Source organism: Miniopterus natalensis, chromosome 19 (assembly GCF_054644295.1).
Source record: "Miniopterus natalensis isolate mMinNat1 chromosome 19, mMinNat1.hap1, whole genome shotgun sequence".
Classification (NCBI taxonomy): Eukaryota; Metazoa; Chordata; class Mammalia; order Chiroptera; family Miniopteridae; genus Miniopterus; species Miniopterus natalensis.
This window is the reverse complement of record NC_142099.1, coordinates 23,461,767-23,489,352: the sequence shown is the minus strand read 5'-3', so window position 1 is coordinate 23,489,352 and position 27,586 is coordinate 23,461,767. Positions and strand designations below refer to the sequence as shown.

Here is a 27,586-nt window from a genome sequence, read left to right as displayed (position 1 = left end):
CCTCAATGCAAAAACTTCCTTGGAAGGCTTAAATCAGCTTTGCTACATACTCATATTTTCCTAGGGCTGGGTTTATTCTTTAGATAATTTATTCCTAAAGAATTGGCAGCAAATCCCCAGCCTTAAACAAGAATGTCAGGCTACTCTCTAAAGCAAGAAATGGAAATTCCAGGATCATCATGGATTAGTCAACTTTCAACTATGCTGTCATTTTGCGGCCACATGGAATAAGCCATACTCTCAAATTCATATTGAGTTTGACAGCTATAAAGAAAAGTAGCAAATTCAGGCAACGGTTTTCAAATCTGATGTCATCTGAGTATGGAAGAGCTGTTTCTTTCCAGATTGTCAATCTATGTAAATCAACATGACAAGCAAATGGTGTATTTGTCATTTTAATTTGCATTTATATTTGCATTCATTAATTCATTCTTTTAAGAACTGATTGAGAGTCCTTAGTGAGTATTCTTAAAAGTGATGAAAGAGTGGCAATTCTTAATACAGAACCTGGGATGTTGCATCAAGTCCAACTCAAAGACAAATCTGTGGGTTAAGTGGATGCTTGGTTTAGTTCATGTCGAAAGGCTGAGCTGATGTTTCTTTAACCTTATTGACTAAATCAGTTACTCATTTTGGACTAATATGGCCTTTTAACTTTTAATTGTTAAAATTTATTGCATCATAATAAATTACATCATTGGTTTATCTGTCTTCTCCCTACTCTCCTGATCTGACATATATCACAACTAACTGTGTTACTCTTTCACCCAAGGGAAAAGGTGCCTCAGAATCCTTCTCATCACCATATTCTACACTGTTAATAGAAGCCAAAGGGAGATGACATGAATGTACCTCTACACTGGATTCTTAAACCAGTCCATAAACACTTTCCAGGAAATGTATGAACTGATCTTCAAAAACAGTTCAACACAACTATATCCAATTTTCTCTCTCTCTCTCTCTATATATATATATGTTTATTTAGACCATAACTAATTTAGTGTTACATCTGTATTTCTTCAAAATAATATTTCTTCAAGAATATCTCATATGATAGTGGTGGAAATTGGTATAAGATTGAGAGAGGTGGAAGGGGCTATTTACAATGAGAAACACATATTTTAAAAAAGAGGGTCTATAGATGTCTAACTATTGGTGTATACCTGAAATTAATGTAATATTGAATGTCAATTGCAGTTAAATAAATTACTTAAAATAATTTTTTTAAATGATGACCATTTTAAAAGAAGATGGTCCACATCCACTGAAAATTTCAATAGACCAAGCGGAATTTGGAAATTACTGGATTCTCCAATTCATGTCTTAATAAAAGACTGAATTATCTACTAAAAATAAATGTTCTGTGCTACTTTCATCTCTGTACACAGAACTATTTTGTAATGCCACACTTTAAAAAAAAGCAATGTTGCAAAGTCTTTAAAGGGAATATACAAAAAAGTTTAGACAATATCTCAAACTATGAAGCTGTCACTTATTTATCGCGATGTAGAAGGTTGGTAACTGTTAGTCAGGAATGGAAACAGATAGCTTCTGGATTTTCTTCCTTGTGACTCTTAAGTTATTTAACATGCAAACAAGATTGTTTGGTGACCTTTAGAAAAGTTGAGGTCATTTCTAGCGAACACACAAAGGGGTCATTAGTAAGGACATGCTTATTTCGCAATCCAAAAAGACAAGGCAATTTGGATTGTATAATAAATTCAGCTTGCCTGAAATTAAAATGTATTTTTAAACATAACTCTTTGAGAACTGAGTCCACTTTTATCAATTAAGAAATGACTCACAAAAGCCCTGGGCCAGACTCAGCAAGGCAAATCCCAATAATGCCTTTCTGTGTATACAGGAAAGGAAAGTCTGTAAACAGCCTGAACCATGTAAATATTGTTCAAGAAATAATGCTTTTTGTTAAGAATGACAATTAGGAAAGACATCTACTTCTTGTAACTAGAGGAACGGAGTCCTTTGACTTAGCTTTGAATGCGGTTTGGAAGGAATGACAATGGGTGTGTCTCTTACCATGCACATCCACAGTGGTCGTTTTGTTAATGGTTCCAGCAACATTACTGGCCACACAAGTGTATTCACCTCCATCCTGAAGGCGGACTCTTTCAATGTGGAGACTCCCATCACTGCGTACGGTGATGTAAGGATTTTGGACCAACTTAAAGAAAAAAAAGTCATTTAATTAAAAAGGCCATGTGGCCAAAGCCAAAACTGAATCTGCTTTCTTTCAACTGGGTTATTAGATGTCTTATAAAATAACAAAATATTTTAACATCCTTAAGTGAAGAATTCTGAGCAAAAATGCTACCAAGGGTAGTACCAATTGTATGTCATCCTGATATACCACCAAAGATGATACCAACTAACATCGGGGAGAGTAGCGCACATGCTGGAAAAAGGAAAGAAACAGAGACGCCACTTGCTTCTTGTTTCTGTAACTTTTATTAGTACTCAGCACCCAGATTTCCTTGGTAATTTTTACTTTTGGATTAATTTGTTCTTTTGCAGGAAATCCTTCATTTGCGAGCCATTTGACATTTTTATTTTGGCCAGTAGACACTTATTCAAGCTGACAGAATGGACTTGCTCTCAACACCCACCCTTTGCAGGGACAGATACAAATATTAGAGGGGAAAATGTGTCACAGAAGGCTGGCAATATTTTCTGTTGCCAGAATGATCACCTCTCACTGTAGCATTTATGCACTTCGTTTAATCACAGGAAACCTTAGTTCTCAACTAGTATCATCCTATGTTATAAGGGCATTTTTTATTGATAGGTGTACACCTTTTTCTCAGGTTTGTATGCAAATATGAACAATTTTACAACTTAGTCCATGGACTCAATTCACTCCTTATTGGTACTTCAAGAAGAGAGTGAGTCCAACTGCTCTGGAAAATGGAGAAAAAAAATGCTGTGAACCAGGTAAAAATTTATTGCCATAGATAGCATGGTTACAGAAAAACTGCACAGAAATAAGAAAATCTTTCATATCCTTGCAGAATTAAAAAGTCATACACTGAAAAACAGCAACACACACTAGATCCACATTTTAAAATAGGTCACAATAAAAGACATAACATTTGAAGTTAATAATAAAAATTAATATATAAAATGGAAGAATTTTTATGAATATTAACATTTCATTACATCTTGCAAAGAAGTATATAAAAATATTTAAATGCTATGGAAAACTTCATACTTTTTCAGTTTTTATGTAATCTGAAGAGTTTATTATATTAAATTTAATGCAAAATTATAAAAATTACACTATTGATTATTTCTCCATCTTATTAATTCCAAAGTCATATGAACTGCACAAACATGTTAATACTGAAGAAAAGTTTTGGTGCGCTTACAAAATATATTTTTGTATATTTATCAAATTGAAATTTCAATGGTTGGACTACATTACCTCTTACTCAAGAAAATTAGGAATGTGAATGTGTGAATTTAAAATGTTCTTACAGGAGAAAGGGGTGGGTAGAGGTGGGATAAGGCATAGAGGGGATAAATGGTGATGGAAAAAATAATAAAATAAAGTAAAATAAAATAAAATAATGATTCTAAAATAATAAAAAAATGTTCTTACCATGGCTGAATTCTTAATCCACCGACGCTCTGGAATGGGATTTCCAGCCAATAGAGCACAAGGCAAAGTCAGCTGCTGTCCTTCGATTACACTGGTCACTGAAGGGCTGATTCCAATGAGTGGAGCAACTGAGAGAGAGAAAGCACAGGCACTAACAACTCCTTTTCACCCAAAGGAAGGCAACTCTTTTAGAGGCCAACATGCCTACTTGTGATATTTTTTAAAATGATTTTTCAGGAGTAAGATTTTAAAATGTAAATAAGTGTGAATTAGAAAATACAGATAAAAGCCCCTTCTAAGCCTGGAGAATGGCAAGAGGACAGGTAATAGCACAGAGACAGAGAAAGTAAAAGAATTCAGTTACGGCGTGGGAGGTGAGAAAGGTCAAGCCAAGAAATTCACAATGTATTCAACAGACAGGTGGACAGTGCCCAAAAGCATCTATAAACAGAAAAGAGGAATCATCAGAACCATCTTCAGGAAATACTAATCTGTTTCTATTTTGTTTGTTGTTTACTATGTCCATAAGAATCCACATATAAGTAGAATCATATGTTATTTGTCTTTCTCTGTGTGACATTTCACTTAGCATAATACTCTCCAGGTCGATCCATGCTGTCTCAAAAGGTAAGGTTTCCTTCTGAAAATCATGAAGAGAACTATTTGGGAAAGGGAAAAACTTATTAGAGAAGAGATGAGATTGGGGAGGAGACTGTAAAATGAGGAGGACTCCCTGAGATGGAATGGGAAAGAAGTATTGTGAAGATGTCCTTTTCTAGAAATCAGTGAATAAATCTGACATAAATCAAAGCAAATCCATGAGAAAGTCTACTTGGCAAACTTAAGTACATGTAGATGAAAAAAGGGAGATTCATAAAGAAAATTTTATGGAAGTGTATGGATGAGAACCATGCACTGACAGGTTAAAAAATCACACCAAATGCTATAATTCAAACAATGTAGAGTTTGCACATAAAGTTCCAAGGAATAAATGTAGGGATACAAATTTAGCATGTGACCAAATGGGCATTTTAATCAGTGGGAAGATAATATTCAATAGAATATATTGAAACGAATGTCTTACTACTTGGAAGCCCACTATATTATATTCTTGCTTCATATCATACACAAATAATTCCATGTGAACTAAAATAATAAATGTAAAAAGGTAAACAAACAAGAACTCCACTACTCTAATATGTGTGTGCATGTGGATGTGTTTTCATATTTAGACTTAAATCAATTTATTTAAATTGACCTTCATTTCTTTAAATGGAAGATGAGGGGCTTGGTGCAGATGACCTCTAAGATTATTTTCAGTTCTAACATCCTATGAACTATGAAACAGGGTGGGGAGGGAAGGTTAACCTAGCAATCAGCTATTTACCTGTTTGTCTAAGAAATAAAAGTAGTACAGGCAAGAGATGACGTAGTAAAAGAAGTCTGATGGTTTCGAAGAGTGTGGTGTCTAAGCAGTGAGTCGATCTTACCAAGTCCTGTCACTGTTATTGTTGTCTGGGACTGGATCTTTCCAAACTGGTTTTCAGCTTCACAGATATAGGTTCCTTTATCACTTGCCCATAAGTCTAAAAATAAGAGATCATTTACTCACTCAACACCATCTCTGGAGCATTAATTATGTGCTGGGCATAGTGCTGAGAGCTATGGGTGGATACTATGATACTACCTTCTGGTAGTTCCCATTCTAGGGGAGGAGACGGACACAGCAGCCAACACTCACACCCAGTGCGATAAATCCTATCATATGAGTTTCAAACAATGAGCTGCAGGAGCAGAGAGGGGAGTGACTGATGATGGCATGTGGAGGAGGTAAGGAAGGCTTAATTTAACATAGGTGGTAACATCTCAGTTGTACCTTAAACTGCAGGTAGAGTAGAGGGAGGGCAGTCCAAACCCAATGGGCTGCAAAGGCAAAAGCTGGACTTGAAAAATCATGGTCCGTTCAAAGAATGGGAAGCTAAGCCACCTCCCTGGGGGCATTCTGGAAGTTTGCAGGGGAGATTTTTTTTTTAGTCGGTCTTCTGGCATTTAGTGGTCAAAAACTAGGGAACTGATGCTTGGAGTAGATTCACAAAAGGAACAACAATTATCCCAAGTCCAGCAAGACTTCTGAAGGTCCAACAGGAAACTCATGGATTTGAAGGCTTTGTTTATAATTACAGTATGAGCCTACAACCCAATTCTGTGTAAGCGGAAGGAAGAAAAGTACTTTAGCAAGAATTATCCACCATTTTAGAAAATCACTTGACCAGCTTGGAGTTTCTGAGTCATCAATCCCATACTCCTATATCAGTCTACAGTTGAGCTGTCAAATTCATGGCGATGTGCATAAATGCGTATGCCTATTGAGTAAATGTTACCAGCGTATTCACAGAGTAATCTGGAACACCTATCATTCTAATAAATTACGTTCCTTTATTTTCCTCTGTGCTACATTTTGGGTACTAAAGTGATTTTTATTATGTAGACAGATCAAATAATATATGGAACTTTTCAGGATAATAAAAATACTACAAAATAAGTTTAGTTAAAAAGGGTGTTGGGGGACTAGGTGAGGACCACCGGGTTATAGGTTGTGTGGAGACAGGAGACTGAACCTGAACAGGTAGCCTGGTGCCTTATAGAGAAAGTGGTTTTGACTTGTGAGCAAGCGAAGATTTTAAATAGAGGAATGATCATCATCTTTGCAAATACCATGACTAAAATAAGCACAGCTTAATCTGTTGATAAGATGCTGACAGAGAAAAAGGAATCTTTCCATTATGAGTAGATCCACACCCTTTCAGATACAGAGCAGGGACAAAGGTCCTCCTACTCTGTTAACCATAAGCATATTAACTGCAGAACGGCATCTGGGAACCTCAGGCAGTGGCCACTCTCAACAATAGCAAACCTTCATTTGCAAAGGAAAATCCAGCAGATCACCTGCTAATACGTCATACATTGCTTCTAAGCAAGATATTTTTTATATTATCAACTCTTGGACTGATCTGTGCAAAAATACAGCATACTACTGAGAACTAAGTTTCTAATCACTAGTTTCCTTCTAGATGATTTAATTTGGACAACTGGGAAATTATTGGTCAATACATTGCCCTCACTTATTCTTCCTTTTCTTTCACCTCCTCTAATTGATTTGTTTACAGGTCTAATTGTTTCCCTCTGGGATGCTTCTCAACCCACCATCACCCTACCTGTATAACTATGTGGGCCTCCCCATTCTTCCCTCCCTCTCATCTCTACCCGTCCTGCAGAGGAGTTGTTCTGAAATAGTATTTTCACCTGCCGATGAATATTGAGGGGCTCTCTTTGCAATCTCATTAAATGCATCTATTCGCCTGCACATTTGAGGTCCTGCACAATGTGACCCAATCCAACCCATATTTCCCAGTAGGTACTTCTGGGGCCATCCACTCAGATGGTGGATTGTAAAATGCCTACCTTAAGGAGCTTATACTTGACTTCTGCCTTCACCACAGAGCCTAGTTCAGAGCTGAACACTTAAACACTTGCAATTAGACAGTTGTACTTGTATTTGAAAGTTTAAGTGGCTAATGTACATTTAATGTTGTTACTAAACCTGGGAATCAGTTGTTGGAGGCTTGATACAGAATACTCCAAACATGCAATTACTTTTTAAAAAACCAATTCATTATCTAAATGTTGTTACTCCTCTGGGGCCACTATCCAAATATTCCGAACATTATTTTAGAAAGTACAAAGTGTTTATAAATATCAGAATGCTTAATAGTTCACAGATGAATTTTTTGGATGATGGAGTACTTGATATTTTATTTTAATCTTTTGCTCCAGATAGATTCATTTATGACAATTCCTAAATGTAAGAGTCCAATACTGGTTTAAAGTAACATGCAACAAACACCAAATGTGATGGCAAGATTAACTCACTATTTCAAACATAGCAACGCTTATGCATAAAACATGAATGTATAGTCTATATGTAGATACATCTACATACTTGAATAAAAATATATTTCCTTTAACCTACTTGAAATAAACAGAGCTCCTGTTCTTAGCTGGCTGATGGAACTCACTGAAAAGGGTCTTGAGAAGATGGGCATGTTGTCTAATCTTTGCCATTTAATCTTTGGTTCTGGGTAGCCCTGGACGTAGCAAGGTAATGTCACATTCGAACCAATTTCCATAGACACATCAGCAGGTTCTTGTATGAAAACTGGAGGTGCTAGAAGGTATTTAAAACAGCAACAACAGCAACAAAGGTCATTGGCATAGTACATAGGTATACATTAAATAGAAAATTATTAAACTATCAACAGATCAAATGTGAATCAAACCATTTTTCATATATTATAAATTTACCATTTTAGTATCCTGTCTGCCATTGAAATAGCAGACATTTCTTTTCCCTTTTTTCACTGAAGAGGCCCAAAAAACTTCAACTATCTGTTTCAAGTGATGATGAACAGTGAAAATTTAAATCAAAATTACTTTAAATAGAACCTTTCATTTTAGAAATCTGTTTTCAATTTTAGTTTATGTCATACACTGCTCAAACCTTTAAGCTTTCTTATAAATAAGTTTGCCTTGTAATGAAATATTTTTTACCCTTTCCAAAACTTACTTTTAGTCAAAATTTTAAATGAACTTAATTTATAGCAGAGTTCATTCTTCAACAGATCATTACACAAGCTGAAAGTATCTAATCCCAAATTAAATCCATTCTGTATCACATCCTTACTTGTCAATGCTTCATTTTTTCGTATTTTTGGGTTAAAGACATTTAACCTTGAGAATTAATAATACAAATTAAAGTAACAGATTATGGTATTTGATTAAAAAAAATGAGTGCTTAAAATCTTAGAGTTAAGTGGGGATTCAGAAATTATAAAATTATAGATAATAAGACTATAATTATCCACAAAATTCAGGTAACCACAGAAGCCTGGAGCAAGAATTGGAAATATGTCAGGGACACCTTGGAAACCACCAGAATGTAAGACAGGGACGATGCTGTCATCAAGCCCAAATAGATGAGGCTCTCAGTATGTCCTCCAGAACTTATGAGTAATGATGTCTGAGGCACCAGGCAAGGAGAAATATATACAATACTGTGATACTACTGGAGGTAACTCAGGAAACCTGATCATGCAGGACTCTAGGAGGGCGTATCAAGGAGAGGTTCTTCTCCTTTATAATGTCAAGATTAAACAAAAGGAATTACAACTACTTTTACTCACAGAGCCAGGGACGGGTGTTACTTGATTTCCATTACTTATTACTCTAATTTATAGGTGAAGAAACTGAGGCACAGATAGTTAACTTGCTAAGTGTCACATGGAGTTGAGCACTGGAGCTAGGATTGAAAACCAGGTTGATCCAACTTCAGAGTCACGAGGCTTTGTCATTCGATCAGCCTCCCCTTTTCTACTGGTTCTTAAAACTGCCCACAGTTCAGCTGTTTATCGGGCCAGTAAAAATGGGTACAGAGATCACATCTTTCCTTCTGGGAATTCGGAGACTCGGATGTACACGTGTCTTCCGAGCAGCATTAGTTCTTCATTGGCCTGGGATAAAGAACCACCCATAACTTCACAGCCTCATCTCCCATGAGGTCCCTACACAAACCCTATTCTCAGGACCCTTCTCTGAACAGGGACTGACCTTCCCCAGGGGCCATCCCTTTCACACGCAATGTCTGCTGTTCATCTTGCCTCTTGAAATACTGACAGTTATTTAACCCAGTTCAAAAGGCCCCTCCTCAGTGCCATTTCTTACCATCCAAATGAGTATGATTTCTTCCCTCTTGAGGTTTCAGAGAACCCACTCTCATGGCAACGGCCATATTCACCCTTTTATTGGACTATACGTTTGATTTTTCCCTAGAGGGCTCATTTTTGCAACCATATTTTTACCTTTCAAAGCAACGAACACAGTGCTTTGTGCACTATACATGGCTGCCAGATTTTTGTCAGTGATTCAATCAATATTAAAACGCTTTACCAAGAACTGTGTGTGTCCATGTGTGTGCATATGATGATGATAACCACCTTGATCCGGTGCATTTTAACTTGCATTTTTCCCAAAAATGGCAATTTTAGAAACCCTATTTCTTTACAAAACCTAAATAAAATAAAGTTGTTAAATACCACAATTGAGCAATGTGTTTTTTATTTGTTTGTTTGTTTTAATATATCTTTATTGATTTCAGAGAGAGGAAGGGAGAGGGAGAGAGAGACAGATAGAAACATCAATGATGAGAGAGTCATGGATCGGCTGCCTCCTGTACGCCCCTTGTTGGGGATCAAGCCGGGAACCCGGGAACCCGGGCATGTGCCCTGACTGGGAATCGAACCGTGATCTCATGGATCCCAGGTGGATGCTCAGACACTGAGCCATGCCCAGCCGGGCAGCAATGTGTTTTTAAAAAGAAGTAGTGTATCGGTTTAGATTTTTCTTAATCCATCTACAAGAGAATTTGGCTTACGAAACTAATAGGCAAAATAAACATACTTTTTAAATAGTTTCTAAAATTACTCATTGTTTGCTCATTCTAGGTGGACAAGGCCTAGTTATTTTTCTCTGGAGAGACAGTAGTCATTTACTCCAGAGCTGGTTGCTTTTCTGAAAAACAGAAGTTAAACGGAACAGTCTCAGGATGTGTTAGGCTCGGAGTGGGGGTAGGTGAATGTGGAGATGGGACAGAAAATAAATTCCAGAAGAGCAAAGGATATGTAGAAGCCTGGGATCAACCAAGTACTTGGGAGGGAACCAAGCTTACTGACACAATAGAACAGAGCCATGAGTGCAAATGAAGACAAACGAGAATTTTCAGAACTAAGAATGCCAAGAACAAACTGGAATATAAATGAGTAAGTGAAACTCAAGTCGTGCCCATAAAACTCAATTAAAGACAGGAGAAGTCATCTGGGGAGAAGGAGCTTCGGGAACAGTGTCAGGTACAAGACAAGCTCTCGGTCAGAGAGTAAGGGATTGGTAGCAGAAAACAAGGCAAATGAAAGTACCAGGCCCAGGCTGGGTAAGCAGCCAAGACAGCATCCATGACATGAACCTCAAACATTAAACAACTCCGACCTCAGGCCAAGCAGCCTCCTAAATACTTCCTACTCCCGAGTGTGGCCAATTCGGACTCCAAGTGAATTATATTGGGTGGATGGTAAACAGATTAAGAGACTGGGGGGGAAGGGTGCAGAAGTGATTATAGTACAAGATACTGAGCTTGTACAGAGGAGGCTGTGCTGCTTAGAGAAGTTACAGCCCACTCGGTGGTTTCAAATGGCAGTTCCACTATTTAAGTCTGTAAACTTGGAAGATGATTTTACCTCCCCCAGTCTAAATTTCCCCATGAACAAAAGGGGATAACAACATTTCTTATTTTGTGTTATTAAAAGAGAGAATGCTAAGTAATCATTTAACAAGTAGTCATCACCCAAATAGTAATAATCACTGATCATAAATATTGTAGAGTTAATTTATTAAACCACAGTTCTGGAGTGTCTGTAATTGTTCATTTCAATTTTGGCCACTGCAGATAGTCTGTCAGAATTACGCTGAATCCTCTGTGATCCCCTAAATATTTGTGTATACGTTCCTTGACAACTGCTCAGGGTTAATGCACATAGAGCTTTGTCATTTACTAATAGGTATTTCTGTACCTATCAGTACACATTCCTGTGAAAATATCAAAGTTATAAACAGAATGACCGTCTTGCTCTAAAACTTATTCCATAAAATGATTCTTGTTCCTTTAGTGATAATTAATCTCCGTTAAGGCAACTCTTGCATTAAATTAGTCAAACAGAGATTTTTCTTTCCGAACATGGCTGAACACACTGTTTTGTTTCTACCAAACCACAAAACATGAAACCACCGTCTACAACTCAAACCCCGTGTGGTGTGGAATGCTGCAAATAAAATCATTGCCAGGCCAACTTTTTGTTTGATGTGGCCAATCTTCTTTTCTTCCAAATGACTTCACAACCCACTGCCTCTTTTTCAAACGGATGAAAAGCACTGGTAACTTTCCCCGTTGACCTGAAATGTCCACAACTTAAAGCCATCATAATGAGAAATACAAAGAAAGAGACTCACTGCAAGAAGCTACAACTCAAAAATTACATTACAGTCTTTTTATAATAACATAAAATAAAAATGTTTGATTGAGTATAGTTGATGTGAAGTAATAAGCCCACAAAAACAATCTGCAAATCCAGTTAACATGATATGGATAAAAAGCATGTTTTTCTTCTTAAATCATAATCTACTTAGATTTATGCCCAATAGTTCTGGAACGCATATGAATAATTTTATGCACTACTAATAGCAGTACTTAACTTGTCTTAAGACTTTAAAAAAAATTAGTGGAAACAAACAATGACTTTCATATTAAGATCCCAATGCTTAATTTTCAATACTATGCCACTATTATATATGCATTTCTATATTATTTTCCAAGACTCAAAGAATCAAAATGACCAATCGGTTTGTGAAGTTAATATTCACCTATTGCTCCATGTCCCATTAAGCAGCTTCAAAGAACAGCAGTAACCAATGACATGCTAAATGCACATGGGCAATGCTGTCTCATTTCATCTTTACAACCAACCCATCAGGTAGGTCCTATTAAATGCCATGCGGAAAACCAGTTTCTCTCCACTGCCCATCCTCTTAACCACTACGTAACATTCTGGGAAAAGTTTGGGGTTTTTTTGTTTGCTTGCTTTGAAACCTAATAGTGATAACCACAACCATCCCCACAACTGTAATTTGTACAGATCCTGGCAGTTACATCCTGTATCTCCTAGGACATGGAACAGTAGTGTTATGTGGATTATCAAACTTCGTAAGCTACAAGGATCAGGACTTCGACGGTGAATGAGGGAATAATTAAGGCATGACAGAAACACGAGGCACTGACTGTAATATTACTTGACAATTGTTAACAATGGTCAAGGTTACAGTGAGTAAACAACTGAGTTTATGTGAATGGTTTCAAAAATCAGAGCAGTTTCTGGAATAATAGTTGAGAAAGGCCTTGTTTTAGAAAAGATCAGCTTGAATATAAGTGAAGATAAAACAAAATTCCATTTAAGGAAGAAAGGACGTTTCCTAATCCAATGCAAGTCACTCCAGCACAGACAGCCTTAATCCTTATATGGTTTATCGCTAGTCACAAGAGAGAACCTGGAAACTCCAGAAGCTAAAAAGATTATCAAGAAGGCAGTAAGTAAGCAAAGGAACATGTGTTCGGTGTTTATTTTTCTATCTTGGAGGAGGAATGAGAGTGTCGTTCCCTTTTTTGCTGGGAACGATTACTGAGGCTCCTTCCCTCTCCCTCTAGAGCCAGGTAACTCTCAAGGACCTTGCGCGCCAGGAGGGAGAAGCATGTAGCTTGAGAACCGAAAGGCACTATGCAGATTCCTTGACAACAAGAATCTGTACTTACTGACCTTCTTCTTTTGGACCTTACATTTCTTTTCTTTTCAAAAACAATTTTTATTGATTTTTTGAGAGAGAGAGGAAGGGAAAGAGAAAGAGAAACATCAACGTGACAGTGGGACACCCATGGACTGGCTGCCTCCTACACGCCCGCCCCCTACTGGGGATCGAGCCTGCAACCTGGGCATGTGTCCTGACGGGAATAGAACCTTTGGTGCACATGATGACACACAACCAACTGAGCCACACCGCCAGGGCTGGACCTTACATTCTAAGCGTTACTTGTGTTTCACACTCTGCTGATAGATTCAATACTCTCCACCCAGGATTCTAATCTCATTTCTAAAGCACTTCTCTTAATGACCACAGAGTTCCTTCATGGTTGCAACACATCTTGCTATGTCCTAGGCAGACCCTGCAGTGGTCTTTGTGGACATTTCCAGCTTTGTTGATTCTACTCCAAGAGCATAAACACCAAGAAGGCAGAGCGTCCACCAGACAACCTAGGGACAAAGGGGGCCACAAAAGATCCCAGGAGGAAAACATTTTAGTTTATATGAAACAAAATATTAAGCTTAGAGGGTCATGATTTTTACTTAAAGACTTAGAGAGTAGAATTACAATGTTTTATGTTATTTTATCCTAAAAAAATGCATTTTCTTTACAGTTCCTAACTTTTGCTTAAAAAAATAAAAACAGCTTTGGCATGAAAATCATCATACATATGCCCAGCCAGGCATGGCTCAGTGGTTGAGCAATGACCTAGGATCCAGGAGATTGCAGTTCAATACCCGGTTAGGGCATGTGCCTGGGTTGCAGGTTCCATCCCCAGTCAGGGGGGTGCAGGAGGCAGCCGATCAATGACTCTCTCATCATTGATGTTTCTCTCTCTCTCTCTCCCTTCTTCTGAAATCAATAAAGAGGAAGGAAGGAAGGAAGGAAGGAGGGAAGGAGGGAAGGAGGGAAGGAGGGAAGGAGGGAAGGAGGGAAGGAGGGAAGGAGGGAAGGAGGGAAGGAGGGAAGGAGGGAAGGAGGGAAGGAGGGAAGGAAATCATACATAAATGGAAGTAAAACTTAACGAATGTCATGTTTTATAAGTTTAAGTGATGCAAAAGTTTGAATTATCTCTTAAAATGAAGCTGCCAGGTTCTTTTTCATAAAAGCAAGCTCTGTTTCATTTCAAGTGTTACCATACTGTGTAGAACTCCCCCCCCCCCCCCCAAGAAACGTGATATGGAGAGACAAAGGAGGGAGAACCGAACTTCTTGAGTAATCCGACCATACCTGTCATGTGCGTGCTGTATCCTTCACATTGTGATTGACGTTTATTTGTAGTTAGTACTTTATTTCATACACAGAGGAGTCATTGCTGGTGAATTTTTTAAAAAAGTAAAAGCACCATCTGCTACCTTTGCTGTCATCAACATCTCCAAATTACATCTACGGCCAAGGTCTAATTTATGGCCTCCAGATGTTATTACTTAGAAATTTGGTGTCAGAATGAATGATTCTGGATTGGAAAATATTTGGCAATAGATGATATACCAAGTCAGTCTACAGTCTGAAGTCAGACAACCTGGGTTCAAACATTCAGGCTCTGCCCCTCCATAGCTCTGTAACCCTGGTCAAGTTGCTTAGCTTATTTAAACCTCTATTTCCTTTTTAGATAATGCAGATAGTTATAGTATCTTCCCCTTAAAATTGTTATGAACATTTAAGGAGATAGCACATATACAAGTTCTTAGCACAGTGCATGGCCCACAGAAAGCACTTGGTAAATGCTAACTACCATTATTATAGTAATAACCTTAAATGCTAACTCTAATTTTGCCTTTCTGAAAAATACTTCCAGCCAATTGTTTCAAAGTTATGAACACAGAAAAAAACAGCAGATCAGTTTTAAAATAAATGTGTCTATCAGACCGGGGATGCTTACAGCCAACATCCAGAGTTATCTTGCCAGTTGCTCTTCCAGCGTCATTGACAGCTACACACGTATAATCACCAGCATCGAGGTCCTGAGTTTCTGGAATCTTCAACAGTCCCAAGAAAGGATCAATAATGAGAAAAGTTGAGGGCCTCAGCTCAAGGTCCCCTAAGTCAAAACAAAGGAGAGAACATTAAACACTGAAGTAATTACATAGTTTGCTATTGGTCTGATTTCAAAGCTTCTAAGGAAAACTGATTGTAAAATTTTTAAATACAAGTGTCTGGCACAATGTAGACACTTAAACAACGTTTTTGCAATGAAAGAATGAAGTGTTTCTTGGCACTGAGCTGATTAGTCTATATAATTCTATGGGCTAACCTATGGCCAAAAATCTGGTCCTACATGAATTATGTACAAGTATTTCCTACTGCATAGGTAACCTAAATAAGAACGAAGCCTTTGAAGCTACACTGGGGAACTTGGAAAGGATACCGGCTGTCACCACGGCTGTGTGAAGTGAGAAGGGAATGGGGAATGGGGAGATGAAGGTTGAAAAGAGATTTCTACTATCTCTGTGGCAGGATGAATTCCAGTCACCCAGGAAATGCTTCGGAGACCATAGGTGTTCTTAGTTTGCTTGATGAATGACCACATTTTGATTTGCTACATGCTATTAGTTAGATGGTGTGTAACTGCCTGAAAGGACCCTGAGGATGTCTGAGGAAAAAGGAACCAGAGAGCTAAGGGGGGGGGGGGGGGGGAGCTTGTTAGCAGAAGAATGGATGAGAAACGCCTGACAATGACCAAAGAGGAGATGTCATATAAATCTCCCAGGTTACCTCTACTCAATCTGTATTATTCATCAAAGTTCTTTAAGTTGGAGTTGTGAGTTTTTTGGAAGAAGCAGTTAGAGACTAAATGTATGGGGAATGGAACTACTTACTGAGTTTGACGCCAGTGTGAGGGTAGGACGGCCCAAGAAAGCTTAGTTATCTCTGAGTCATGTGTGTGTGCTGCTGGCCCGCAGCACCCCAAGTCCCCTGAGAGCCCTTTCTATTTGAAGGTAGGCAATGCCTCGACAAATCTGTAAGTTAGGTTAGCCCCTCACTAGGCTTCCCCTCCTCCAGGCTCTCTCCTTTCTTAAGAATGTAATTAACCAGAATGACCAGTATCATTAAAAAATGCCCAGCGCTGGATATTTAATGCCAGCTTCGTGTCTCTATCTTTAATCTGTTTTTGTAAAGGGTCTTATCAAACTCTCTGTGGAAGTCCTGAAAACTTCCAGGGGATTTTAGGGACATGCCCAGATGTCAAGCCTGAAAAGCTATTCTCCAAAATGTCACATGGTAGCCTAGCCATGTGCCCTGGGCCTGAGGTCCATAGAAGTAACTCCCTTAGCTTCTAATGGACAAAGAAAACCCCAGAGCTAGCCATTCTCTGGGACATTATGAAAAACACCAATCACTAGACTCAGGGAAACAAAGAGACAATTCTCTTTTTGTTTTTATAATTTTGGGAGGAGAAGAGGTCAAAGGAGCCATAAATTTAAAAACACAAAAAATGACATTAGCAGCCGCCAGTGCCAAAAATAAAGTATTTTCAACATTCCAATATTTAAAACCCCAATCATCCCTTTAAACTTGCTACTACATACCACACGAGAAGGAGAAGCAACTAAAGGCGTGTCTATGTGCCTCTGGGAAATTTTCATAAATAAAAGCAGATGATGGTGACCTAAACTTTCTTCCCACTAAGGGAGGCTGCAATGTGACCTAGCTGTTCATCAGGAATTAAAATATTTGGACTAAAATGCATTTAGATTTTTGGAATTTGCTTCTCCTTTATTTCTTCTGTGTATGTCAGAGAACATAACAGGAGGAAATAAAAACATTTTTGCTAGTCACCCCTCTCCCCCCAAATAACAATGTTTGAAGAACAGCAGTAATGAAACAAAATACAAAGTGGAAAACACCGGTTTAAGTTTGCGTTTTGATCACATTGTAAGAATCTCTCCTTTCTTGATTTCTCCTGAAAAAATTAATCATTGAATTACTGAGGAGCCACAGAGAAATACAAAACTTTAAGATGAAAATGAAATGAGGTTTAGTTTTAATATGAGATTAGAAGAACGTTATACATAGTAATATATATAAATTTTCCTGACAATCTACTCTAGGATTTAATATTACCATTGAGGAGGGGTCTCTTTGCTGCAGTTTAAACTCAATTCTGGCCTCTGTGATGTAAAGACTAACAGAGAAATCATTATTCTTGGCATAAAATCTTTTAAAATAGTTTATGGAAATTAAGTGGTTCTCAAAAATGTCTCCATGTTTGTCTTAAAAATTATTGGGTACTTTGCAAAGTGTTTTTTATATTTACTTGTATTTTATTATATTTACTTGTACTTAGTGTTTTAGAAAATGAAACTGAAAAACTTTTAAATGTATGAATTTATTTTAAACCATAAACTCATGACATTTTAAATAATGAACATATTTTATGAAAAAATAATATCTCCCTAAACAAGAGAAATTTAGTGAGAAAAGTGGCATTGTTTCACATTTTTACAAATCTCTGGAATAACTGCTAGCTTAATAAAAAAGAGCTGAGCCCCGGCCAGTTTGGCTCAGCAATTAGAGTGTCAGCCCTCCGACCAAAGGGCCTCGGGTTTGATTCCCAGTCAGGGGCACATACCTGGGTTGCGGATTCGATCTTGGCCCAGTCGGGCAACCAATGAGGGTTAACAAATAAAAAATAAAAAGAAAAGAAAACTGAGTGTTCAGATTTGCTTCTGGATGTCACATGTCGCGGAGCCTCCCAAAACTCCCCTATGAGTTGTGAGGACAATGAGTGTGAAAAAGACAAATAACATCTGAGTATTACTAGGAAAATAATTTTGATCTCATGGATTCCCTTCAAAATATTGTGGCAAACCTGCAGGGATTCCTGACTAACTAGACTTTAAGAACCATTGATCTAAATAAATAAATTTATTTAAGTTTTTAAAATTTCTTTAAATTTGTTTGTTTATTAAACCTAAATAATCTAAACATTAAATTTAGTTAATATTTTAGCAGAAATATCCTTTATATAACACTTTAACAGTGTCCCTATTTCTCCTTGGAACCCACTTTGTGTTGCTCATATCTAAATATGAAAAATCTAAAGTTTTGCTGGCCATTTGTACTTATGGAATTTCTCTGAGGGTCTGAATGGAACACAAGATAAGTAAGTTCCAGAGGCCTGCTGTACAACAGAATGCCTGCAGTTAACAAAACTGTACTTACTGCTCGCTTACAAATGTACCAAGAAGGAAGATCTTCTGTGAAGTATTCTTATAACTAACCAACCAAACAAATAGCCAACCACCAACTTTATTCAATTAGCATTGTCTGGAAAAAGGGTATGAAGAAAACGTCTTCTTATGATTATGGTAACTGCTCTCCTTCACCCCTGGAGTTTCCATCACAAGGATTTTCCTAAGCTTCCCGACGTCTCACCCCCTGCAGAGGTGGCAAAGAAAAGGCCAGGTGGCCTCCCCCCTTTCTTTTTGGAGCCATCTGCATGCAGAAGAGCCTGTCCTCTGGTCTTGCTCCTGACGCTGCAGACTGTGCTATGGGTAAGCGTAACAGCAAGCTGGCTGGTCCTCGGGTGCAGGGCCACTCTGCATATTGGCAATGAACACTGGCGTCCCATACGGTCTGTCAGCATTTAATGCACATGTTCCAACTCTGCTGGCTCACAACTTAGACAGAGAAATGGGATATTATTTATTGGGCCCATTAAGTTCCCACATCTATGGTTGAGAGAAGAAACTAATAGGTAGTCAATTCTAGAATCTTCCATGTGGTGGCTGTGTGACTCCCTAATCCTCCGTTAGCTTCCAAGCCATGTGGGGACCAAGACCGGCAAGAAGGCTGTTATTCAGGGAAGTAGCCTCAGTTTGAGAGAGTAAAAGACTTTCTTTGCAACTGTTCTGTTCTATACAGGCAGAGAAATCAGCAGGCTCCGTTACTTTAAAACTTTTTATTTTATTATACACCACTGACTGATAAATAAAAAAGTACTGCCTCTATAGCATATTTTTGGATCTATTTAATTATGATGTGAACTTGAAACGATTTCTATTTCCTTTATAATTCGAAGATTTAGGTATTTTAAATAAGTAACGTTAGTTTATGGAACTGAAATCAACCTAAGAAGCAAAACCAGAAATGGTTTCTTATCAGAAAAACACGAAGACTAAAAATCCTTTAACATGGAAACCCACGAAAATGGTATCATCCCCTAGTTTCCGAGCCTGTTTTTTATTCGTGTTATTTAAGTGTTTGTTTGCTACACAAAGCCTTTCTTTTTCACCTCATGTTCCCCGAGCATTTGAACCCGAGGTGAATTAATAATTTTGTGATTATGACATCAACCCGTCACCATGGAAATGTCTGTGATTTAACAAACAGAATCATAACAATAGTGCTTTATGCTATTTAGCATTTTTCATCTGAAGATTAAAAAGTATTTTGAAAACAGTATCTCAATAATCCTAGCAACCTCCCTGTTAGGGTGTTTGTGGGAATTTTTCTTTCTCATGAATTGGAAGAGCTGAGACAGAAACAGAAGCAGAATGTTTTACACAGATATATTCTGTCAGCATCTGAGCCTGGACCAGGGCCCACTAAGGACAAGCAGTACACGACTGCTATTTTATTCTAGAATCACAGGGGTGCAATCTCTATGTTATAAATATAGGAAGACACTTTCTATACTCAATGTAAGTTCAACTGCAAATGTCATTCCATTCCAAGCTTCAGCGTGTCTTTATTTGAGCACTTTATAGAAAGTGTCCTTGAGAATCTAGTGAGAGCCATTATCTTTAGGGAAAGTGAACCGAAATCTGTGAAGCTATTTTCAACGTGAACTGAGTCCTCTTGGACGATGTTCTGCAGGAAACAATCCTAAACTAACACGGAGAATGTTCAGCTGGATTAGCACGGGCGAACTTTCCCTGCCTTGATTTTCACGGTCCTGTAATCCACACCAGATGTCAAGTCCTGAAGCTCCGAGTTCAGAATTTCAAATGAGTGCCTCTAGTGTGATCGTAAACACATCTGATGGGGCTGCTAAGTCCCACACCAAAACAAATGTTTAACAAGTCATTTTTTTAAAAAAAAGAGGAAACAAAACTAAGTCCAGACGTGAACAGACTTAAGAAATGTACCTTTGAACCATTTGACGTGAGGTGGAGGAACACCGGAGGTCTTACATTCCATCACTGTTGTGTCCCCAAGGGCAACCAAGAGCTCACTCTGAACGACCATCAACTTGGGGGCTTCTGAAGACAACGAACACATAACAGAGTTAACGTCTAGCACAAAGCCCCGCGCACCTTGTCTATGTTTACTAAAAGAACCCAGAAAAAAGTTTACCATTATTTATGCGCTTGTGGCTCTTTCAGTGTTTATGAACAGAAAGAAACTCTGAGAAGCACGGCACATAGATGCGTGTGCTGAAAAGATCATTTATTAAGGCCAAAAAAGGATATCAGGAAAAATAATTCTGATAAAACAGAGTCCAAGAAATTTAGAAAATTAATGGAATAACCTTTATGGAGGGAAAAAAAGTATATAAGGAAAGAAAAATTTTGGAAAGCTGAACACATCTTATAGAAACAATACGAAAGGAGCAGAAAGAGGGATAATAGTAATAAAAATATAGCAAAAGAAAGATGATGTAGCCAAGCTACAGTAGGACTTGAGGATAATACAACTGCAAAGGAATGTGCCAGAATATTTTCTATGTGGATTTAAGGATAGTCATGTTTAACTGCAGAGAGATAGCTGTAGGCTAAGGCTAAAATTTGCATCTATAAAGAGTAGTCTCTCAGTTTTGACTCTGTTGTTCCCCTTGGTGAGAACTGTAGACATTCTCCAAGCTCCTTTCCTTAGCTCTGTCTGGTTCATCCCTTTGCCTAATGCTTCAGTTCACTCACACACTTTTCCCTTAACTGGACATTTTAGGACTTTCTAACTTCCACTGAGGTCAATTTAAACAAAGCCAAGAGACAGCCTCTCAGAGGTCATGTTTCTCTTCTACTAGAAAACCTTCAGGTTTTCACAAATCCCCGGTTTGGCTTTCAAATATCATAACCAGTCATGGAGCCTTGCAGTCCCTTTCTTTTCATGAAGCATGAGCCTCAGTGGTGTCCAAAGCACGCTCCAGTCTCATCCTGCTTTTGCTAAAACTGTTTCCTGGGCCTGAAACGCCCTTTGCCCCAACTCTTTAAATCCCACTCCTTCCTCTAGACTGAGCTGAAATGCTGTCTTTTGAGAAATCTTTGCAAATTCCCCATAGAAATTAATCTTCCCTCTGGCCTAACTTCCATTGTAGTACTTATCTGTCTGTCTTACTATAGTTCTGTAAGTATACCCACTCCCATTATGAAAGCTCTTGAAAGGTAAGGGCTCTGGGTAACATACATTTAAAAATTTTACACTCCACATTTTACATATTCCGGGTGATAAGTTAAATAAATGGGTCCAAGAGTCTGGCTTCTTTGAAAATGAACCAAAATTCATTTCTGCAATGCAGAATCTGTTTCTACCTCCTTTCTACATTGTGGGTGTTCTGTGAACATTTTTAATGATCTACATCTGAGGCCTCTTCCCTTCTCAACTTATTTGCCGAGCACCTTGGCCATTTCTATAAGTAAGACCACTTCTTTCCCAGCTTTCAGGCGCAATATTTATGATACTTTTGTTACCTTCCTCGTCTATACACACCAATTATAACGCTCGGTCTTTACTATGGATCTTTACACCCCTTCCTCCCCGCTGCCTGTTTCACTACCGTATTATGAATGGCAAATAAGAATGAACGAAAGGGAAGATTGCTAGCCCTTAATTATTCAGTTTTACAAACTAACACTGAACATGTATGCCACTGTCCTTTGTTTGTTTAAGGAAGACCAAATTAAAGAAAATACTCTAGCCCGGCCAGGCGTGGCTCAGCGGTTAAGCATCGACCTAGGATCCAGGAGATCTCGGTTTGATTCCCAGTCAGGGCACATGCCCGGGTTGTGGGCTCCATCCCCAGGAGAGGGCATGCAGGAGGCAGCCGATCAATGACTCTCTCATTGTTGATGTTTCCATCTCTCTCTCCCTCTCCCTTCCTCTCTCTGAAATCAATAAAGACATATTTTTTAAAAAATTCTATTCTATATTATATATTATTGGAATGTGCAACCTTATATATTAGACTATTAGATTACATTGTATATTAGAATATATTTTATTCAATTTCATTATGGAGTATTATATTATAGAATAATTGTCATAAAGTGCATCTTCAATAAATGTTTGAGTTTGGAGAGGAAGGCTGAAGATGAAAAGTGAAAATAATATCCAGACAAGATAAATGACAGAAATATTATAAACATTTAATTAGGACAGAAATGTTAGAAACAGTTTTTAATGTAAGTGGAAAAGAGCAAATAGAAGTTGAGGTGAACTAGAAAATATAGTGGACTTATTAACTAGCAAGTGAAATATTGCAGAGAACAGGTAACCTTAGAAGGACAGAACTCTGTGGGCAACCTGGAACTCTTCCACATGCTGGAAGCTTCCTTGATTTCTGCTAAGGAAGGTATCACTCCCTGACTTTTAACTTCAATTAGTCACAATATTTGCTTTCATCAATGTGTGGAAATGAGTAATAAATTATAAGACTGTGTATAACTCATTCATAATATTAATTTTCAGCGAAGTATTTTTACATGACACGCATCCTATTTTAATTGCCTCTTAAATTGATTATACTTGCCGATGTATCTGAGGGTAGAAGTCTGTTTATCCATTCCCGCTGAATTACTTGCCAGGCAACCATAGATCCCTGCATCTTTGGGAACTGCATTTTTGATAAATAAGGTACCTTCTGAGGTCATCCTATACCTACAGACAAAAGAAAAGAAAATCTAAAATACCCTAATAATAGTATCAAGGAATCTTTCTTCCAAATATCTTCAAATACTTTAGAGTTACATTTTTGATGTTGACTGCAGAAATGATTAAATATCATCATTTTACAAGCAGAACTGTAATAATAATAATGATAATAATAGATTCTATGTATCCAGTACTTCTATGAACCAGGGATTGCTCTAAGAGCTGTATATGTATTAATGTTTTAAATCTTCAAATGACCCAATGAGTTAGATACTACTATTATCTCTGTTTTACAGATGGGCAAAGAGGTTCTATAACTCACTCAAAGTTGGATTTAGTAGACGGAGGAAGTGGAATTTACACCCAGAAATCGTGTTCTGCTATACTAAACAGTTCCTCAAAATGAAAGCACGGGAGATGCAAGGCCTCATGTCACACAGTGAGTCACTGATGAGTCTAGGAATAGAATCTGGCTCACACCTGAGCCCTGCTCCGCATGCCAAACCCAGAGTAACGGAAGCCCAATAGCTGGAAGCTTCCCTGTTTATGTTCCACATGTTCATTACGCTCTTGGAGCATGAGAGGATTCAGTGTCTTTCAAAAGCATCCAGTAGGAAAAAAAAAGCATTTCAATGGAGTATGGCAAAAGTGAGCAGGGATTATGAAGGATGTCTGCACACACTCCAATTAGAGCTACTGTTCTGTCCTTGGCCTCCACTCTCTCCTGTTAAATCTCAGGACCACACCTTAAGTTCATTACCCTCATTTCAAATATTCAAGGCAAACCAAGTGTCACGGTGTTATTTTGAACACAGAGTATTGGAAAGAACTTGATCCCAGCTTTCGAAGTCAAGAACTCAGAACCTCAAATTCTATACATCCATCCTTGATTATTTTATGGGCATCTCCTGGCCTATTTAGAAAAATCTAAAGCTGTGAATTTTGGTCAGTCTTCCCTTAACCTTAAGGATTTGGTCAGATTAGTGTTCCCCAGAGAAATTTCATTCACCCTTCTCACTCAGTAAAAACAAAGAACATGATACAAACCCAGTACCTGTGTGACCCCACGATAAACATATCATTAACAGTCCAGGCGATCTTTGGTTTGGGATAACCTGTTGCAGAGCACATGATGGAGACCTCAGATCCTCCTGTGAAAGATTGGTTCTTGGGCATCACAGTGACTCTGGGAGATTCTGCAAATAAAAAGAAACTTATAGAGTGAAATGCCAACTTCCCTTGATTTTAGGAGCTCCCTCTGTTAGCAGACTGGTAAGCTTCTCACCAGCACACCTCCTCCGTTTTTTGTTTTTTTTTTTGCACTTCCAAGAGTTCATTAATAAAAATTAACAATCAACTGAGTGTAGTACCGATTCGGCAGACTTGCTCCCCAAGGCCAGCAGGAGGGGCAGACCCTGCTTTCTGACTCTCTGAGGCCGAGGTTGGACAGGCCTAATGCAGGCTGTGGCCAGGGCCCTGGGGCCTGCCTCTGCACCCCACAGGCCTGGGGCAGGAGGGCAGAAGGCCTTACCTCTGGCCATTCTTTCCAAGGCCTAGCAGCTCAGCCCATCTGGAGCCCCAAAGCCTGCTCCTGTTCCTGGGTCTTGAAGGCATGAGGATGCCCTTAGAGATTAGGGAGGGTCCAGCTGACTTTCCTTTGAAGGATATCAGGGGCCTGGATCCAAGGCTAGTGACTGGAAGGGGCCTGAATGAAAGCCAGGGGAGACAGTAATATTTGGCATCTGGGAGGTGGAGGGAGATGGTCATTCTATCCATTCACTAGCTAGGTCCTGCCCCAGCCCCAGGCTTTGGCCAAAGGGGAGGCTGAACACCAGGCCCTGCAGTGGCCCTATTCTCCTGGGGTATCTTGGACATGTGGAAGAAGGTGGTCCTCATGGCCTGGTAGCAGGTGTCCATGAATGTCAGCCACTGTGAGGCCATTGGTGGGGATGGCATCCAGCACCTCCACCTGGGCTGTTCCTGAGGTAAAGAGCTTCATCTTGGGTTGTAAAAGGTGTAGTGTGCCACAGGGAAGAGGGACACTTGGATCTGGATAGCCAGGTAGAAGACACCTTTCTTGAAAGGTGGCAGGTCCCCATTGCTGTTCCACATGCTCTTGGGGTAAACCCACACTTTGAGGTTCTTCCTGACCCTGCTCTTGCCCATGTGGTCCATCATGGTCACAGTGGTCCTGGAGTGCTGCGGTTGATGAAGAAGGTGCCTCTGAGGTACATTATCAAGCTCACAGGCCCCATGAAGACCAGCTCCCTCTTGCCCATTTGTACACAGTGCTTGGGAAGGGCCTCCATGAGGTCCATCACGTCTAGGACACTCTGGTGGTTAGAAATGACAACACAGGGGTGGCCCACCTCCAGCTTCCAGAAGCCCTTTATCTCAAAGTGGAGGTAGGTATATACTCAAAGGACTGGGTGAACCAGCTGGCGATGTTCATGGTTCTCCGCCATCCAGCCACGGTGGTGTAGTAGGCAGATGACTGTGGCCATGGTGGAGACTATGAAGGGGCCCTCTGGGTGATTCCATCAGGGACCTGCCCCATCAGTGCAGGAGGGAAACTGAAGGTAATGAAAGCAGCAGAAGTAAATTCTCATTGAGAGGAAAATCAGTATGACCCCGATGTCATGTTTCTGTTTCCGGTAGTTACCCTGTGGCTCTTGGCTACTTACTCCCACCAGCTAACCACTGGCTTTGGTCTGTTAATCTGGAACTTCAGTATAAACCTGTTTTCAGGCAAAGACCCTAGATGGGGTCTTTTTACCTCTTTCTATATACTGAACACAGGTTTGGGACCACCACATATCCTGACTATTGACTGCTTTGTTTGAAATGCTCTTTTTTTATTTATTAGATTATAAACTTGTTGAGGTAGAGACTAAGTCCTTCATATTATTCCATATTTCATTATATCCTACAGTACTTAACATCCTTTGCATGCTATGCAGTGACTTGTAAATAACAGACACTTAAAACTGTAGATGGAATATGGGACCATCAAGCCCTAACTTGGCTGTGAGAATGTTTATGTCCGCCAGCTTCTCAGGAACCTGCTATATTGATCATCTGCCCCATGTTCATAGATTCACAGAACCTCAGCTTAACAAAAAATATTAATTATTCAAAGTTCCAATTGTATTCCACTCTTACGGTAGGAAAAAAAAAAGATTTTTGAAAATAAAATATTAAATTAGAAATTCATTCTCAAAAAGGATACAAAAATTATCTGGGGTAACTGGGATGTTGATATAGCTGGTCTAATCAATTACACATCTACATCTATATTTTTAGTAAGACCTAATTTTCAAAGAAAAGACCATCAAAAAGTATTAGATAATTTTTTTTAGTGTAAATATCCTCTACTCAATAAGATAAATAAAAATAAATTCATTTTCACAGTCTGAAATAGAGGTCATGAGTATCGACAAAAATAAATAAATAAATTCAATACCGTGATTCTTTTTGCACAATTATTATGTTCCAAGCTCTGTGCTAACTTATAAGGGATACACTGACAAGCCAAACAGATATGCATGGTGTCAGCTTCCCATTTAATTGGGTTTCTACTATAAAGGAATTTGAAAAATTCAGTTCATTAGATCTGGATATATTTATGACATATCTTCACTATAAATTTGTCTGCGAATTGTGGCTTAGTTTCACTAAGAAAAATTTAGTCTGTGGAATCTCCATACATTTGAAAGAGATACAGTGGTACTGCTAGACTGGGCAGCTATACAACTGAACAAACTTAATTTTTGCTTAATTCCTAGCAGCTTACAATTGTGCCCCTTTTTTTTTCTGTTTACATTGTGTTTTTCAAATGACGGCCTTTGAAGTTAATGTTCTAAGGGTTTTCCCAGCCTCTGGACCTGGTTGATAGTCTCATTATTCCATGGGTTCTTCTTGGTCAACATAGGACTAAAGAAATGTGTGAGGTCAAGGGCAGACTGGCCATGGCCAGTAAGTTCAAATTGGAATTCCATCTGGAGTCCATCAATTCTGAAATGCTGGATGACTGCACATGCTGGAGGGGTGTTAGAGACAGTCTTTAGGGGATGGGGGGGACGGGAAATGAATACTACTTTCTCTTTGGAATTTACTCAATACCCACACCTACTCAGTCCCATCTTCCTCAAAATAAAATATTTCTCATGTCTTGACATAGGATTGCTGCAAAGATTCAGCAGCTCTCGAGATTTCTGTCTAAACACAGTGCCTTCCGATGGAGTCTGCCAGAATGGACCTGGCATCTCTCCCAGCAAGAATCCCACTGGTATGCTCTGTAGTTCAGATATCAAAGTGAAAATAAATGTCAGTTACCCAAACCAGGATGCAGAGAGCTAAGAGGTCATTTCTCAAATAAAGCCTGGATATAGGGTGTTGCTCAGGGTCATGAAATAAGTCTGTGTGCAGCATACAGATGGGATGACATCATCCCACAGAAGGTGAGAAATTCACCATTGCCCTGGAAAGAATATTCCTGCTGATGATAAGAAAATCAGAAAGGACACGAACAAACAGGGAAGCAACATTGGATTTCCACCAAGTAATAGTTGAATGAAGATGGTCAGAATGATTCAGCCTTTGCTTGATTAGTTTATATAAGGATGTAATAAACTTCACATA

The 27,586-nt window shown here is 38.8% G+C and overlaps 1 protein-coding gene and 1 pseudogene across 1 annotated transcript in view; both read right to left on the bottom strand.

Annotated features, from left to right (window-relative positions):
- Positions 1-27,586, bottom strand: part of HMCN1 (hemicentin 1) — a 345,340-nt gene that overhangs the window by 166,139 nt on the left and 151,615 nt on the right. Inside the window, exons 12-19 of the mRNA XM_016224594.2 lie at positions 24,000-24,141; positions 22,824-22,951; positions 20,224-20,337; positions 15,012-15,170; positions 7,647-7,841; positions 5,107-5,202; positions 3,617-3,744; positions 2,038-2,182 (exon numbers count right to left, since the gene is read on the bottom strand). Coding sequence (XP_016080080.2) covers positions 2,038-2,182; positions 3,617-3,744; positions 5,107-5,202; positions 7,647-7,841; positions 15,012-15,170; positions 20,224-20,337; positions 22,824-22,951; positions 24,000-24,141 — 1,107 coding nt within the window. The remainder of the gene's footprint in view (positions 1-2,037; positions 2,183-3,616; positions 3,745-5,106; positions 5,203-7,646; positions 7,842-15,011; positions 15,171-20,223; positions 20,338-22,823; positions 22,952-23,999; positions 24,142-27,586) is intronic.
- On the bottom strand, positions 24,715-26,702 carry LOC107546258 (1-acyl-sn-glycerol-3-phosphate acyltransferase beta pseudogene; annotated as a pseudogene).